Source organism: Barbatula barbatula (assembly GCF_947034865.1).
Source record: "Barbatula barbatula genome assembly, chromosome: 23".
NCBI classification, from domain to species: domain Eukaryota; kingdom Metazoa; phylum Chordata; class Actinopteri; order Cypriniformes; family Nemacheilidae; genus Barbatula; species Barbatula barbatula.
In genome coordinates this window covers 1,926,399-1,944,385 of record NC_136786.1, presented here as the reverse complement: position 1 = coordinate 1,944,385, position 17,987 = coordinate 1,926,399, and the positions used below count along the sequence as shown (strand labels likewise).

Here is a 17,987-nt window from a genome sequence, read left to right as displayed (position 1 = left end):
ACCCAGAGAGACCAGTGCTGCCAGTTTGATTTTTGTCTAAACTTAGTTTAAAAAAACACAGAAATATCTCTTAAATATCTCAGTTATTTCTCATGGACATCAATAAAAAACTGAAATGATATTTCGTTAATAGACATCAATAAAAAAAACACGGATGAGATCCCTTAATATCTCAGTTATTTGTCATAGACATCAATGTAAAACACGGATGAGATCTCTTTATTATCTCAGTTATTTCTCATAGACATCAATAAATACACGGATGAGATCTCTTAATATCTCAGTTATTTCTCATAGACATCAATGTAAAACACGGATGAGATCTCTTTATTATGTCAGTTATTTCTCATAGACATCAATGTAAAACACGGATGAGATCTCTTTAATATCTCAGTTATTTGTCATAGACATCAATGAAAACACGGATGAGATCTCTTAATATCTCAGTTATTTCTCATAGACATCAATAAATAAACGGATGAGATCCCTTAATATCTCAGTTATTTCTCATAGACATCAATAAAAAAACACGAATGAGATCCCTTAATATCTCAGTTATTTCTCATAGACATCAATGTAAAACACGGATGAGATCCCTTAATATCTCAGTTATTTGTCATAGACATCAATGTAAAACACGGATGAGATCTCTTTATTATCTCAGTTATTTCTCATAGACATCAATAAATACACGGAGGAGATCTCTTAATATCTCAGTTATTTCTCATAGACATCAATGTAAAACACGGAAGAGATCTCTTTATTATCTCAGTTATTTCTCATAGACATCAATGTAAAACACGGATGAGATCTCTTTAATATCTCAGTTATTTCTCATAGACATCAATGTAAAACACGGATGAGATCTCTTTATTATCTCAGTTATTTCTCATAGACATCAATGTAAAACATGGATGAGATCTCTTAATATCTCAGTTATTTCTCATAGACATCAATAAATAAACGGATGAGATCCCTTAATATCTCAGTTATTTCTCATAGACATCAATAAAAAAACACGAATGAGATCCCTTAATATCTCAGTTATTTCTCATAGACATCAATGTAAAACACGGATGAGATCTCTTAATATCTCAGATATTTCTCATAGACATCAATGTAAAACATGGATGAGATCATTTTATTATCTCAGTTATTTCTCATAGACATCAATGTAAAACACGGATCAGATCTCTTAATATCTCAGTTATTTCTCATAGACATCAATGTAAAACACGGATGAGATCTCTTTAATATCTCAGTTATTTCTCATAGACATCAATGTAAAACACGGATGAGATCTCTTTAATATCTCAGTTATTTCTCATAGACATCAATGTAAAACACGGATGAGATTTCTTTAATATCTCAGTTATTTCTCATAGACATCAATGTAAAACATGGATGAGATCTCTTAATATCTCAGTTATTTCTCATAGACATCAATAAATACACGGATGAGATCCCTTAATATCTCAGTTATTTCTCATAGACATCAATGTAAACACGGATGAGATCCCTTAATATCTCAGTTATTTGTCATAGACATCAATGTAAACAACGGATGAGATCTCTTTATTATCTCAGTTATTTCTCATAGACATCAATAAATACACGGATGAGATCTCTTAATATCTCAGTTATTTCTCATAGACATCAATGAGATTGAATGGAGAACAAATGATTGCTTAATTCTCATCTGAGTCTCAGATATTTCTCCCAGAAAAAGAGTCATATATCTCCAAATGATTAGAGTTTCAAAAGAGATTTCAATAATGTGTCAAATAGAGCTCAGATTTGTCAAGTCTGCAATCAAAAGTCAATATTATTGAAGATCTCAATGTGAACTCAAACATTTCTCATCAAATTTATCCAAATCCAGGTTATTTTACCTCAACAATCTATATTCATTTTACACGTGTATCAACAAACACACTCTCATTTGTTTCTCATTTGTTTCTTTTTATTTCTCCCAATTTTAGAGAAACATCTGAGAATAAGTTGATACTTAAATGACACACAAGTGAGGACTCCCATCAAATCTCCTGAGCTCCAAAAGAGCCACCACATTTTCCACTTGATATATCTGATCGCTCTATCATGACACACAGAGTTTGAGATATTGTAGTTGGCTCTCAAACATCACAGTGTTAAGCGCATTTACAGTGTTCAGGTTTAATTATGTAAATATTGTTGATGTTAATGTTATGTGAATGTTAAGAAAAGAGTTGATGATGTTATATTGAATTGTTGCTCCGGCTCTGGGCTCTGCTCTGGATCAATGCCGTTTTATGTAAAGTTACGTAGACGCACATTATCGCGCAAACAAAGGTCCATCCGTGCGTTCAGGGTCTCTGGAGATGCAAAGCCGCGTCTCCACGGAGACGAGGAGGGCGGGGCTTGCACAGTGTTATGGGAAAACTATCAGGACAATCTGAGGGACAGACAGAAGCCAGCCTGACAAAAGCCTTTAGGAGCGTCAGACAGCTCGTTCAAACCCACAGCGCGTATGTGTGAGGCATTGTCTCCATACACACCATCCATCAAGCGGTCAGGTGGCTCTCTCTCTCTCTCTGTCTCTCATCATCATTCTGTCGAGCTCTCTTTCTACAGCATGAAATCAATTTTTAGCTCCTCATTTTCTTTGCCAAGAAAAGAGCCGAGTCTGCCAAACACACACACACACACACGCATGCACACACACACACACACACACACACACACACACACACATTCCTTTAACGTATTCCCTTTGGACTTGTTAGGTGGAGTTGTTGTTTTATTCCTGCCTGATTTGAAATAAGAAGCATTTTAGTCCATTGATAACGCTAACATTTATTTACAAACACACACGCACAAATACACACACACTGGGACACACTACAAACATGAACGCACACTGTCTTCATTGTGTAGACCACCCACTATGTGTGTGTGTGTTGCTGTTTAACTTTTGGGGACAAATTGGTCCCCAAACTAAAGCAGACAAAACCTCCCATCGGGGAACCTTTAAAATGCAAAAGGTTTTTTTAAGCGTTAGTCATGATGTATTAATTATCTTTCGATTTATATATCGTCTAAAGTACGTCCTTTCGCGTTATATAAACGTTAGGCTTTACGTTCAAAGTTGGCTACCCATGTGCAGAATGTTTGCAGTTTTCCAGTCTGTGATGTGTCGGTGGAAAACTTGGAGACATTGAACTTCCAGTAAAAAGTGGGTTGGAATGTTTCTGATGTTCTGCTCGAATTAGAGTTTCTGGAGCATGTCAGATGGCCGTCCAAAATTCTTTACGTTATCCCACTCGTATTTTTCTCATTATTCCTCCCTAGTGTCGGAGGAAAACAGAAGGAAGGAGAGAAATAAGAACGATGTTGTGACGGAATTTTCATCATCTTCTGTGACTGGTGTTGGGGTGAGCGGTCGAATCCAAAGAAGCTTTGTACCGTTATCACGGCTTGCTGAGTGACACGCGCACACACACGCGCACACACGCGCAGCCCATGCCACAGGTGCGGGATGGTGGAATGTGTTTGAAATGATGTTCACCTGCAGGGGCCGTGAGAACTCCAGGGATTCGGCAGAAACATGAACTCAACAGAGATCAAAGGTCAGAGGTCACCTTCCTGCTCCCATGTGAAATATCCCGTCTTGATATTGACACACACGCTCACGTAGACTATTTCTTATCGACCACAGACAGCTCAGAGTTGAACAGGTGCAGATGGAATGTGATAGTAAAGAACTGCATGTTTAGGCCCGAATGTACTTTACCTGCTTGACCAACACATGCGCGTGCCTGAAACATGTTTATGTGCATGTATGTGAAAGTTCACAGACATTTATAGCGTTGTGTTCTGATGTCTGTTTCAGGGCCAGTTTTGTTGAAATTAAGATTTCTTCTGGCGTTCTGATGGTGTTGATATTATAATCCTACATGTGTTTTAACTGCACAGACATTAAGAGGAACGGCACAGAACCTTTAGTAAAACACATAAACTGAGTATCTAAAACTATGTAAATCAAATAAAGGATCAGCCTAAATATATTTGAAATACCTATTTCAGTTCATTGCTAAAGCAACATATTTGATTTTACTTTAGTTTAAAACAAGGCACTGAAAATAAAAGTAAATCTATATGAAATAAATTATTGATATAAAAATAAAAATACAATATTATAAGACACATTAAAAATATATTTAAAACCCAACAAATATTACAACAAAAGTTGACATGAAAGCATATAAATATATAAATAAAAGCTGTTTCAAAAACTTTTCTTTACGTTGATTTAATCATTAAGTAGTTCAAGTATATTTTTCCTACTTTTTATTTATTACATTTGAGTTGTAAGCACAAACAATAGTAAACGTTGAATACACAACTAATTTACCATTTTAATTTGTACTGCAACAATAATACAAGTTTTCTTACAGGTAGTTTCCTAACCATAAAGCTACTCCACCAAAAGAGTAGTATAGTATACTTACAACACTAAATGACACTTTCCTTCAAAAGATGAAGTTCAGGTACAGGTCAAATATATTTAGACTTTTCTGTCAGTATAAGTACACTTAAGAAGTACATAGTAGGCTGAAAGTATCCTTTTTTAAGTTTAACACACTAAAATGTTTTTTATTTGAAATGAAAAGTTATGCCTGGCCCTACAATCAACCTTAAGTGTTATTAAACCACATGTGTTATTCTTCAGGTGGCTACATATAAACACTTTGACAGTTTAAGTAACTTTGCGAAGAAAAACCCAAAAGAGAGAAAACTGAAAACTGATAGATGTTTATGTCTGCTGTCGTCCCCCTGAAGCCGTGATAAAGACGTGTGTGTGTATTTGCATTACACAAATGTGAAATCACAATTTTGTTTGCGTTGGATCAGAGAGTGTGTGTGTGTGTGTGTGTGTGTGTGTGTGTGTGTGTGTGTGTGTGTGTGTGTGTGTGTGTGTGTGTGTGTGTGTGTGTGTGTCTTTCTCTCACACACATTCCTCACCTCACACCTGACACCACACCTGAGCTGTTCACAGCCGTGAGCACAATCAACAGAATGCAGCTGGTAAAACACACACACACACACACACACACACACACACACACACACGTGTGCACACACTGCATATCAAATCTTCAGACTATGCAGCCATATGCTCTTTTTCATAACCCCTGACAGCAGCAACTACTTGATCTGTTTCATTTATGGGGTAAATAGTAGGTAATTTTTTCACATTCTGTCAGTCTTAAAGCTGTTTGTTTGGGGGAATATGCAACTAAATATAACAATGTGAAAGTTTTAACTAAGGTTGAGCATTGGTATTAGTAGGTCTCCCAAATACTGTCAAACTTATGAAGTAGCAAACCTGTATTGTCAGTACAGTTCATCCATTATGAAGTTAAAATCCAGGCTAATAACCAAAAGACTGCAGGTTTAAATCATGAATCATTCATAACCTGACCTCAGTTTACTCTAGTAAGGGTCTGTCGAAGCGTCACTGGCTCTGTTTCGCACACGTCGGTGTTTGTCGCCCCCTTCGGGAAGAAAGAAGAACTGCTGGTTTCAGCTCAAATTTACGCATTTAGCAGAAGCTTTTATTTCAAAGGGACTTACATTGCATTATACTTCACATATTATCTGAGTATGTGCAATCCCCTGGGATGGAACCCTTGGCCATTTATTAGTTAAGAATATATTAATCCATGTAACATAAGAAATTTAGATGTTTGTACATAAGATTCGTAAATTCATTCCGTGCTGTCAGTATGGACAGAGATGGAAAGGTCAAATATTCTTGTGCAGGTGCAAGAGTGTGTTAGACAGAGAGAATAAACAGAAGATGGCAGATTCATCTAAGCGTTATTCTGCACGTGAGTGTGTGTGCACACTCATCCATCAATAGATGTTTATAGAGTTCCACTCTCCAGTTTCAAATCCACCTTCATCTTCTGTCTCTCCATCACAGTCTCCAGCTCTGTAGATCTGCGAGCGTCCTGACAGAAAGAGAGAGGGAGTTGGAAGCGGTTTATATACAGTGTTTATGAGTGTTGGAAGTATATGTGTGTATAATAGTGTATGGTGAGTGTGTGTGTAGCTATTTGAGTGTGTGATGTGTATGCATCTCACTAAATAGTGTTTGAACACGTTTCTGTACATTGTGTGCATGTTCATATTTAAGTGTGTGTATTTATTCAACTGTGTGTATGAGTGTTTGTTTGTTGTGTGTGTCTTTAAGGTTTTTTGCCAGTTGTGTCCATTGTTTATTTGAGTGTATGGTGTGAATGTGTGTACCTCGAGCAGGGCTCTCTGTACTGTGAGTTGACTGTAGACTCTTGCGCCCTCTTCAGGAATAACAGCACGCAGCTCTTCTTTATTCAGTGAGAAGAGCTGAGCTCCAGTCAGAACCCCTAAACACTGAACCGTCCTACAAACACAACACCCAGCGCTTTAGCATTTTACTCCTGCATTACACTATCAATCTATAACAACAATCAAACATATGTGGACATTTACAAACGTTGAAAAAGTAATTGAAAAACAATCCAATTGGTCGATTGGTGTTATTCTGTATTTGTGCAAACAAGATCAATGATATGACAAGTTACAGATGGATTCAATGATTTCTGTTTTTGTTTTGTGTGAATTATTATGAGACTCACGGTTGACTGAAGCCTTTTTTTCTCAGCCAGTTTTCCACTTCATCTGGAGGCGAGCTGTAATCGAGCTGAGCCGTTGTGTCCGTTGAGCGAGGGATCGTAAGCCGGGGGGATAAATTCTTCCCGCTGGTCAAGCGTTGAAGTAACTCATCATTAACCTGCATGACTGACACAGAGCGACCGAATCAATGTGAGCACAAACCTGCCCGTGAGAAAGCAGGAAGATGCAGGAGACGGGAAGGAACCGGACGGACAATGAAGCGTTATTCTACCAGCAAAGATTCTCACCCGCATTAAAGACACAAATGAGCTATAAAATAGCTGCTTTATCTCAGATCAGCTAAAAAGTCTCAGTTTGCTCATTCTGCTCATAATAGTAACTTGTGTTCAGCTGCAAGCTCCATGTTTGTGCATGTTGGTACCTTTCTCCGTGTCTTCAGGCAGATGTTGTCCCAGCACCATGCTGCGGGGTCGAGGGCTGATGGGGTCAGAGGTCACGGCGGACCGGATGGGCAGGCTGTTGGAAATTGGTGGAGCGACGGGAGGCTGTAACAGAGATGAAATGTAACAGGACCGCAGGAGGAGAGAGCGTTCGAGAAGCGTTGGATGTGAGTTTGTACCTTAGGAGTTCTGCGGGTTACAGGATTGTCAACATGTGTGATGGTCTCCAGGATGTTGAACGGTACGAATCCCACTTCGTTAAACGTATTACGACACTTCCACCAGCGTTTAGATGATTCGATCACCTGAACGACGGATCAAAATATGATTTGTACTGTTATTCTCTTTTGATGCGACAACAACGTTATTGAGATATAGAGAGATATGTGTGCGTGAGAGAATGAAAACCTCTAGTGTCTCTCCTTGCAGAACTGAGAGCTCGCTGTTGTTTCGTGCAACAAAGTCGTAACTGCAGCGATATGACCTCTCTTTCACCGTGCTTTCACTGAAACAGAGAAATTAGTTTTTGTTCATTCAAAGAATGTTTGGATTCATAACCACCTCTGTCCTGACACGTATAATCAGTGTTGCGCAAGCTACTCTTAAAGTAACTAATGACATATTCAATAGTGTAATTAGATTACATTACAAACGACTCTGTCCAAAAAGTATTTAATTAATTATTGTTAATTACTTTCTATATTCTATATCAACCTTATTTAGGGGTTCAAGGATAGACATGAAACGACTCTTTTAATTCGTTCAAATAACTAATATAAAACGACATAAAGTAGTATTATTAACTAACCAAAGTATTACAAATTAGAATTGTAATACTTTGGTTCCTCACGGATTGTAATGTTAGACTTTGTTAGACTCCCCTTTTGCAAACACATATATTGGACAAAGTATTTAGTTTACAGGACTATCACTGTATCTGCACTGTATACTTTCACACCCTCCTACACCCCATCAAGAACCCTGCGTTCAGCGAACTAGCGGCGCCTTGTAATGCCTTCTCATAAGGGCATTAAATCGCTTTCCCGCTAATTCTCCTTCACAACTCCTTCCTGGTGGAACATTCTTCCCAATGCGGTCCGGTCATCTCTCACAACCTTCAAAAAACGACTTAAAACCCATCACTTCTGTGAATACTTGACAGACAAATGAAAAACTAACCCTCTCTCTTTATCTCAACAGGTAGTGGTCCAGCTTTTGTTGAAACTAGTAACTTTGTATTAGCAACTATTGTATTATTGCTCTTTGTATGACATATCGCTCATTGCTCCCTGATCTCTTTGTAAGTCGCTTTGGATTAAAGCGTCTGCTAAATGACTCAAAGTAAATGTTTTTCTGTAATGTAATTACAGTTACTTCTGATGTAATTACAGAGTAATCCCTTACTTTACTTTACTTTTTCAAGGGGAAAGTAATTAAATTACAGTAAATAATTACTTAGTAACTAGTTACACCCAATACTTCATATATTAGACAGAAACCGGGCACCGTGAGAAACAATAGACACACAGAGACAGAGTTATCTCTGAATGACTGTTTGCTCTTCATTCATTGGTGAAAACCCTCCATTAAGGCGACCGCACACAAATACAACTCTGTTTTAGTCATGTAAAAACAGTACATAAACTCTCACAGTCGTTCTGTGCTTTGACGCCAACGAAGCAGAAGAAATACTTTAAGACAATACTGAGTCCTTTACTTGGCTCAGAAGTGAAACCGATCTTTTGCAGATTTGGTATGGGGTTTGTTGTGCTCACCTTGAAAGAACCAATGAGATACGGACACCCAACACAATGAATAAAGACATGTCTTTAGAGGCATGAGCCATGAGATGAGCCCGTCCTATTAAACCACCAACAAAACTTTGCAAAAGAAAACGCGAGTCAGATTACGTTACATGCAGGCACTGAGCTGGGTCACATGACGTCCAATGTCAAATATGAGCGTTCACGGAAAGCTCAGGTAAATCAAGATCATTAAACATGATGGAAGGATGTTTTGTAATCCGGTGTGAAACCAGTTTCGATAGACGAGTCATCCACAAGTATTAGCTTTCGGACACATCCCGCGTGTCTACAGGACAACAATTCCTGGTTTAAAATGTGAAGCTTGATCTTGATAACTGACGAAACTTACCTTTGGTCTGTAGCGTGAACGGGAGTTTGCCGATCAAATGGGTGAGACGATGTAAGCTGGGTGTCAGACACAGAAATCAACATGTTAGAACATCACATTTACCAGGACACATGGAAAATGATGGATAAAGGATATCACATTTTGTATTGTGTATTATTTGAAAGTTGATGTCTCTCTTCATGTTTGTCATCCATACTTTTGAGAGGTCTGCATCTTGTTTGTGTTGTATTTCCACAGGATCAACCCAACCTGCGACATCTGACCCCGGGGGTCTCCATCCGTCCAGAAATGTGGGTGTGTATGGGGCCACGGGGCTTCTGAGAGCAGACCTGCACAAAGGTACATTTAGCATTAAAAAAAGAAAGAAGAGAGGGATAATTCTTCATTTATTCACCCTTACGTCATGTCAAACCTGTACGAGTTTCTTTCTTCTGCAGAACACAAAAGAAGAGATTTTGAAGAATATTGATAATTGACTGAATACAAAACCACCGAGACATTTCTCTACAGATATCTTCACATACAGGTTTACAAGGAGGGTGAATAAATGATGACAGAATGTATATTTTTGGGTCAACTTTCCCTAATGTGGCATAGAGGACCACACACCTGTGCTGCGTCCAGTTGGGTCCTAGTAAGGTCCATAACTCTTGTTCCTGTGCTGTCAGGTCATTCTGAATGAGAGTCACAGCCGCTTGTGTCATGGCCGGACTGGACACGGATGCAGCTAAACCAGGACCTCCTGAAGCCCTCACAATCTACATACACACACACACAAATACAGAAATGAATACTGTATATACAGTGCACTTTACCGATCGATACACCCATGATATCAATCTAATCTCTAGACAATAGCAGGCAAGTGCCGATAAACCCCTTTTGATAAAACACTCTAACAACAAAAGGCTTTAATAGCTCGGCTGCAGGGTGTGCAAACAAATAAACGCACACGCAGAGAGTAAATGTGTATTACTCACCATGTCGAGAGGTTTGAAGACGTGATGCACGAGCTCGTCTGAGGTAGGATTGGAGATGACGGATTTTAACCGCGCCTATAAAACAAACGGTGTGCTTATTCAAACCTCACAAATATGCCAGCATACTTCTCAGTAAATGACAAATCCCAATAATGTCAAAATTATTGTATATTTACAAATAATATTAATATTATAATACCGTAATTATTCTGCCAAATGAATAAATGTAATGTAAAATGTAAATGTAATTATTCATGGTATAATACAATACATTTCGTTTATTTATTCACTTTAAACGCCATATCAGCACTAAAGACTTATGTATTAAGTATTAAACATTCAGTATATTGTATAATATTGTTTATTGATCGATACAAAGAAACATTTATGATTAAAAAAGACATAAACAAAAATGATAAAATATTTTAAATGTTCTATTAACAAATTGTTCAAACTAAATTTTATTTTAAAACATAATTTAAAGGATATGACTCACCAACAAGCTAAAACTGTATTTGAATTTCTGAAATGTGTCGATGAACTCATTCTCAGATGGGGATTTGGCTTTTGCTGTCAATAGATCCTCTATAAAACACAAACACACAACATACATTGGAGTCATATATTATTTACTGTCATCATGTTTTCTGTGCTGTCAAAGCTCCTCGTGGGTTGTAACCGCATGGAAAGAAAGTGACCAGCACGTCAGAATTCCTCCCTTTGTGTTCACCAGATAAATGAAAGTCACAAGTTTGGATGAATGAAATGAGTGTAACACAACACTGAGCATATTTTATAAGATTACTCTGAGATCTTTTGAGATATTAGTAGTTTTCCATAATGAAAAGAGGCTGGCGTTTGTAATCTGTCCTGTCTTAAAGTGATCTTATATTTAGTTTTTTCGGCTGTGATGTAGACTCGTACCATCTGCACTTTTCCTCTGACTTCTCTTGTTTTTTTTGTTCCTTTGGTTGAGGATCATCTGAGCTTCTGCTGACTGCTGCAGCTTTCCCATGAACACTTCCATGTCATCAAAACAATGATTGAGCAAGTCCTGAGCGAGAGAGAGAGAGAGAGAGAGAGAGAGAGAGAGAGAGAGAGAGAGAGAGAGAGAGAGAGAGCGATCACGGGCGTAAGGTCAGCTGAAGGTCAAAAGTCTCATAGACATACATGGACTCAACTCTACAAGAATGTGAGTGTTTGTGTTTCAAAACAAGCTGTTCTTGAAGGTCAAAATGGTTGACATTTGTGTCCAAACATCGATTAAAACTAACAAGAACTCATTTTGGAAATGTTTGATTTTCTAAACAAAAGTGAGCTGCTTTCCATGCAAAACATACTACCCTACCACAATGTTATATCAGCGTGTGGTGGCCTTGTTTTCATATCCCGGAGGGGACCTAAACCTGAATGCACACCAGCACATGCATGCACCAAAATTGAGGTCCCCATTGGCTAAATGTTTTAAAAATGCAAAACGTTTTCTATGATGGGCTCGGTGATCAAATATACAGTTTGTACAGTATAACAGTCATTACGCCTATGGACTGTCCCCACGGATGACAGTGAGTGTGGGTGTACTCACCACCTCCACCTGAGCCTTGAGAAATGACTTATCAGGCTGACCATTCACCATTCCATTAGCTAAAAACAAGAAGAAGAACATTTGTTTAGAAATCTAGACATTAAAAATGATGAAATGGTTTTACACATCTGCACGCACACTCACCTCTGATGCCCGGGTAAGGGGGTGGAGGCTGGTTTGAGGGCGGGTTTGGGGCTTGGCTATATGGAGGGCTCGGTATTCCCGAAATATCCATACTGGATTCTAAAAACCTTATAAACGCACGTTTACATCAACACCAGCCATTCTGAATGCACAGAAACTATTATACAGCACATGTAGAGTTAAACACCAACCGTAAATGAATTCTAAGCAACAAACGCTTATTACTCTCGAGTTATGCAACATTAAAAAAGAACACACAGAGAAAGGGATTTCATCACAACATGCTACTTAATATAAAACACTTTTACTTCTAGTTGGAAATTATTTTATAAAACACCATTTTATGTTTTTAATTTGATACTTTTGATATTTTTTATTAAAGACTGAAGACTGTAACCCTCTCTAACACAATTTTTTTACTTGCTTTTGAAAGCGTTTGATCTCATCTAACTAACTTCTGGAGCGAATCTTTTGACCTCTAAACAAAAACTCACGCTCACACTCGCTCATTCATTAAAGAAAGTTGAGAAAAATGTTTGGCAATTTGTTTGACATTGATCTGTCAATGAGTTCAGGTGTGTCTCACATACATTGTGAAACAGACACATGCACGGCGTACACACGCACACGCACAGGCATTGTTGAGCGTACAGACACAGGTAAAGAAAACACACTGTACCTTACTGTAGAAGTACTGTAGATGTCTTGTAGGTTTGGATACCTCCGTCAGAACAGCTAAACTCAAATGAATCTGTCTCTCTGTCTTACCTCTCTCTCTCTCTTTCTCTCTCTGTCTCTCTCTCTCTCTATCTGTCCTCTCAGTCACGCCTTCCTAAGTTATGTAGAGAAACTGGTTGAACCGGTTTGTCCGCCAGTTAACAGGTTTGTCTTCGTCTGTCTGACCATCTGTGTGGTGCAAATCACAACAGCGCTCGGCTGGATCTCTACCTGTTATCTCTTATTGTGCGATACGACACAACTTGTTTGATGTCATCTCTGATGCGCTCCGCCTGTAATGCACAAACAGGTACACGGTGATGTCATCAAAGAGGCGGGGTTTGACAACCACAACAGTATCACCTGAATCACAGCTGCGTCTGCTGTGAAGCTTGTTGTGCACTGACCGTTGTGCAGCTGAATAAATAAACGCCCGGTCTCTTCTGGGTGGAGCTCTGACAAACCAGCAGAAGAAGAGACGGATGATGGTGAGCTGCTGAATATATGCAATCGCAGCGGAGAAGAGAGGACAGGGGAAACATCTCCAAATCCTCATCAGGGATCAGACGGAAGACAAAGCAACAGATCAATCAGCGAGGCATAATTGTTAGATATACACAGATATACACAAGCCCAAAAAGTATTAATACACTTGGGGCACATAAAATGATGCCAGTGTTTTTCTTACAACCAACGTCACCGTTTTACTGAGTGGATGTGATGTCTGTAGCTCACAGGGGTGTCCAGGAGATCAACCACATGTGTAGATCAGCATATCAATTATGGAAATGTGTTTTGTATTCAACAATACATAAATTGTGTCATCCGTTTTGTTTAAAAAAGTGTACTTGCATAGATCTTTGGCGAAGACGTTTGTATATTTCAAATCTACAAATTCTTTTTGGGATCTATTACCAGTGATATTATCATTAACTAAAACATGTCTGTTAGTTAAAGATAAATTGATGTACAGTAGGGCTGGGAATGGTCTCAACAACTTTAACTAAATTAAAATTGAAAATGTTGCCTTGGCAATAAACTGAAATAAGATTAAGGTGAAGAACTAAAAATAAATACGAATATATTAAACGTCTACCGATATAAAACATAACTAAAATAATAAAACAGCACAGAAACTAAATAGCTAAAAGGTGAACATAAATTATCATGTAAAATAAAAATAAAAAAATTAATGAAACAACAAACAACTTGTTTGCGAAAGTAACTGAAAATAATATAACATCAGAATATCATCTGAAGTACTGGGTTTTGGACACTGCTGGGTTCTTCTGTGCTTGAAGTTCCTTTGTAGTTGCAGGAAAAAGTGCAATTATTAGTATAGTGTTGTGTGTTATTACCTGGTTATTTCTGTCTCTCAAGCTGACGCTGTCGACTCTGATCTCCAGAATCACCTCAGCACTGGACAGCTGATAATGATCCAGAAGATCCTGAACCCGTGAAAGAGCCTCTTCAACGGTGTCAACATCCTCATCTCCAAGAGAAAACTTCACCAGACGCTGGAGAGAGAAAAACATGTAGTGCACGACTTTGGAACTTGTCTGAATGTGTTTGGTTCCGAAATGGTGGCGAGTGGTTGGAGATGACAAGTTGGTCAAAGAGGGTCTGGTGATGTTAACAACTTATAATGTTCACTTTCTTGCAATTTATTAGTGGAAGTACATTTTATTTTCACTGGAAGATCATGAAGTAAACTGGGTCACAGTTTGCATTTAAAGGGATACTTCACCCAAAAATAAAAATTCTGTCATCATTTAGCCTACTCACCTTTGAGTGCTTCTGATGAACATTGGGGAAGATATTTGTTAGAATGCTCATAACCAAATAGATCTCGCCCCTCATAGGGAGGCTCAGAGATGACGTATTTTTGAATGCTAACCCCGGAATTACTTTCCTGTTCCATCGCTCCAAAGTCTTTGGGTTTTTTGAATGGGTTTTTGGTAAATTGTCCCAAATAAGATCTGCTATAAATAAAACCTCTAAAAATGTTCACATTTTATTCTATGACATACACCAATTATAACCCGCTTGTGATTTTCTTAAAGCCTTAATGTGTCTGAAAAATGATGGTTGCTAAAGCAACTACTTCCTTTTCGTGCATATAAAGCTCACAAATAATGCAACATGGGCACAAATCTCTTAAAATGTAGATCTGGATTCATTCACAGAGTAAATACTGACCAGTGAACACATTTTTAATAAAGTCAAGACAGCTTTATTTATATAGCCCTTTTTACAATTTCATTGTTACAAAGCAGCTGTACAAGAAAACATTGACTATAAGCAAAACATATAAGGTTATGCAAGTCAAAACACACGTCAAATATCAGACACACAATAAATTCCAATATGCAATGTTAATTAAATAAAACTACAAAATAGTTTTTTAGAAATTCTATACTTCTATAAAGTTTGTAATAGTTGTTGGAGGCTTGGTGGTGGTGACGATGATAATCGAGAGACCATAAGTGTAGTCTGTTTATAGCATCCTGTTAGCTTTTTAATTCTGCTGATTGTATTTCGGCTTCAAAAGTAACAAATGTGGTGTTCATTTGTAAAGATTATCTTTATGGACAAAATGTGTCCAAAATCATAAACCTTTGTTAATCACAGAGCATCTTTTTTGCGATCTTCCTAAAGTCTATGGAAAAATGCTTTCAGTTAAGGGAACCCATTTTTGGGTGAAGTATCCCTTTAATCTGAACCAAACTGATGACTACCACACCACACCTTTGTTTCATCTCACTGCCCTCACAGGATCATAAGCATCTTACTGTCCAGCACACACCCAAATAACAAAAAAACTCAATCCCTCCCAAAGTCAGGCGTAAACTCATGACTCGCCTCTGTCAACAACATTTAAATTAATTATGGAATCAAATCTTGTTTTTCTTGTATAGGGTAATACATTTTGCATTCTGTACAAAATGTGTTTCGCAGCAGCGGATGAATGGATGTTACCTCAAATCCTATCAATTTGTTAAGGATCGCTCTTTTAAAGTATTGGACTTATGAATTAGACCAGAATATCATAAGAGACTTGTATCTTGTACCTATCCAGTATGTTAGCAACCGCATATCAATGCCCCAGAAACACTTTACAAGTATCATGGCACTTTTCCCCATTTTCTACAGAAGATGCAAAAATCTATTTGTGGGAATTTTGTGCTAATGTATGTGTCATGGATACAGTATGGTTTTTAAAACTGCAGAGATGACTTACAGTGAGCAGATAGTGAGATATCTCTGCCATCAGGACCACTGGTTGTCTCACACCTGTGGAACATCATCACATCACACATCAAACACAGATCGGGCTGAAGACCATGCTGTGTTTTAACACAAAAACCTACAGATCATTCAAACACCCGTCTCTCTCTCTCTCTCTCTCTCTCCTGCTCGACCTGTCTAACTTCCTGCAACTGGAATTCCTGAAAGTTACAATTTAGCCAGGGTATTACACATCCTTGACTTTCACAATGACACACACACAGGTTTCCTTACACTACACAGGTGTACACTAACAGTTTCTAAACATGTGTACATGTACAGAAGTAAATTTTTAATACTCAATAGCCAAACACTTTTGAAGTGAATTGAGGAAATTAGGTATACCAAATAAAAGTAAAGCACTAGTTCACCAGGATACAAAATTCTGTCAATATTTGCTCTCTCTTGTGTAATTCTAAACCAGTCTGACTTTCTGTTTTCTGATGTACGATAAAAATGTGTGTTCTTACACAGGTGACATCATACATTGACCAGAGGCTGATCAGGGTCTAAAACACAAAACATCACAATAAAATTCTCATAACAAAATAAAAGTACTGTGACCCGTCATGTGAACTGCTGTTATGATGCTTTCATTGGGCTGTCTTGTGCTTATGAAAGCTTAGGCCCCTGTTACTACACAGTATGAATTTTCTTTAACATTCAACAGAAGAATAACAGGTATAAGGGTTTGAAATGACATCAGGGTGAGTAATGACAGAGGTTTAATTCTTAGGTGAACTATTCCTGCCAGAAAAATACCACCTGACAATAAACAACCAACTAAGACATTAAAAACACAATCAAAGCAATTCTTCGGTTTTTAAAACAAATTGTGTATACTGTATATTGTTATCACATAATAATTGATTTTCCAACACTCACCGCGGTATTACACTCCTGATGCTGGGATGATCTTCGTCTGACTTGTGTTTTGGAGGTGAGATGTATTTTGAAAGCATGTAACCGCCCTGACATTCTTTACCACCAGGTAACTGACTGAGGCTAATCTGACATACAAAAATGTCTGAAAAGCATTAGACTGCACGAAAACTGTGTCTCTATTATCAACTTTATTATATTTATTAATACACTGTAAAACGTTTGCCAGTAACTTTCTGTAGATTTCAATACAACTTCATATTTTATTATTAGTGCTGTTATTTATTTACTTTACACTTTGACTTTTGTGATTCAAAAGTAAATAACAAGAAAAGTGACTTAAAAAACCTAGTCTTGTTTTATGAAAGAAAATAATAGAACTAGGTAAGTTTATGTTGAAAACTCAATTTTAAATTACAGCAAAGTTTTACAGTGTACTTGTACATTCAAGTTTGACATTATTTTACAGAACTTCTCATTAAGAGAGCAAGTAAGAATTAGAAACTGTATTTCCTGCATTACTTCGCATACAACACATACCTTTTTTAGAATCTACCTTATTGTTTACTAAATCTGCATTTCACAGAATGTAACACAATGTCCCAAACTTGTTTATATTACTTACCCATATTGCCGATTCAATTCACACAGCTAGGTCGAATAGTCCTGTAGAGGTCATGTCACTTTCAGGGCAAACGTCACTGATCTTTATATGAGGTAGTTGATCTAATACAACATATATCTTTGCATGCATGTAATTTGCAGTAAGCATAGGCCTATGTCTCGGATTTTACCACTAATGACATCATTTGAACTGGAGTTGACTTCAATACACTACAAATAGCCAAGGCCTAGTAAAAATGTCTCTAACACTACACTACACTGCATAATCACTGTGATATACGGACGGGTTTATGTACGGACACTTGCAGTAGGTCATTTGTTGCTCCCTATCGTAGACCTATAGACCGACCACTATTTATTTCAATAAAGAGCTAAATAAAGGGCCAACAGCGTGTGAGGTCTGTGCGAGGTTGTATCACTCTGTGTAGAATCTTCCGCAACAGATGATTTCCTCAAACGTATGGCGGCGCGGGGGCTTTAATGTCATGACGTCATGAGCAATTCCTTTTCTAA

The 17,987-nt window shown here is 37.8% G+C and overlaps 1 protein-coding gene across 3 annotated transcripts; it reads right to left on the bottom strand.

Annotated features, from left to right (window-relative positions):
- Positions 1–4,321: 4,321 nt before the first annotated feature.
- On the bottom strand, positions 4,322–16,892 carry eps8l1b (EPS8 signaling adaptor L1b). Of its 3 annotated transcripts, XM_079488113.1 has the most exons (19): positions 16,854–16,892; positions 15,922–15,974; positions 14,039–14,197; positions 13,088–13,231; positions 12,912–12,973; positions 11,964–12,070; positions 11,820–11,878; positions 11,159–11,288; positions 10,731–10,819; positions 10,235–10,309; positions 9,864–10,012; positions 9,451–9,583; positions 9,255–9,310; positions 7,509–7,605; positions 7,280–7,405; positions 7,082–7,205; positions 6,663–6,825; positions 6,295–6,427; positions 5,567–5,996 (listed from the first exon to the last, which is right to left on the bottom strand). In XM_079488113.1, the coding sequence occupies exons 2-19, from the start codon at positions 15,949–15,951 to the stop codon at positions 5,910–5,912; spliced, it is 1,923 nt and encodes a 640-aa protein (XP_079344239.1). In that variant the 5' UTR covers positions 15,952–15,974; positions 16,854–16,892; the 3' UTR covers positions 5,567–5,909. The 3 variants fall into 3 exon arrangements, with proteins under 3 accessions (XP_079344240.1, XP_079344239.1, XP_079344241.1); XM_079488114.1 differs by lacking the exons at positions 13,088–13,231; positions 14,039–14,197; positions 15,922–15,974; positions 16,854–16,892 and having other exon boundaries at positions 4,322–5,996; positions 12,643–12,973; XM_079488115.1 differs by lacking the exons at positions 12,912–12,973; positions 13,088–13,231; positions 14,039–14,197; positions 15,922–15,974; positions 16,854–16,892 and adding an exon at positions 12,643–12,761 and having other exon boundaries at positions 11,964–12,062.
- Between the last annotated feature and the right edge of the window lie 1,095 nt (positions 16,893–17,987).

Excerpts from the sequence above, each read along its gene's own strand:
- eps8l1b (XM_079488113.1), bottom strand. The coding sequence starts at position 15,951 with ATGGCAGAGATATCTCACTATCTGCTCACT. Across the intron at positions 10,820-11,158 it reads TCAGAGGAAAAGTGCAGATG|AGGATCTATTGACAGCAAAA; the intron begins GTACGAGTCTAC and ends TGTGTTTTATAG. Across the intron at positions 9,311-9,450 it reads AAGATGCAGACCTCTCAAAA|CTTACATCGTCTCACCCATT; the intron begins GTATGGATGACA and ends TCTGACACCCAG.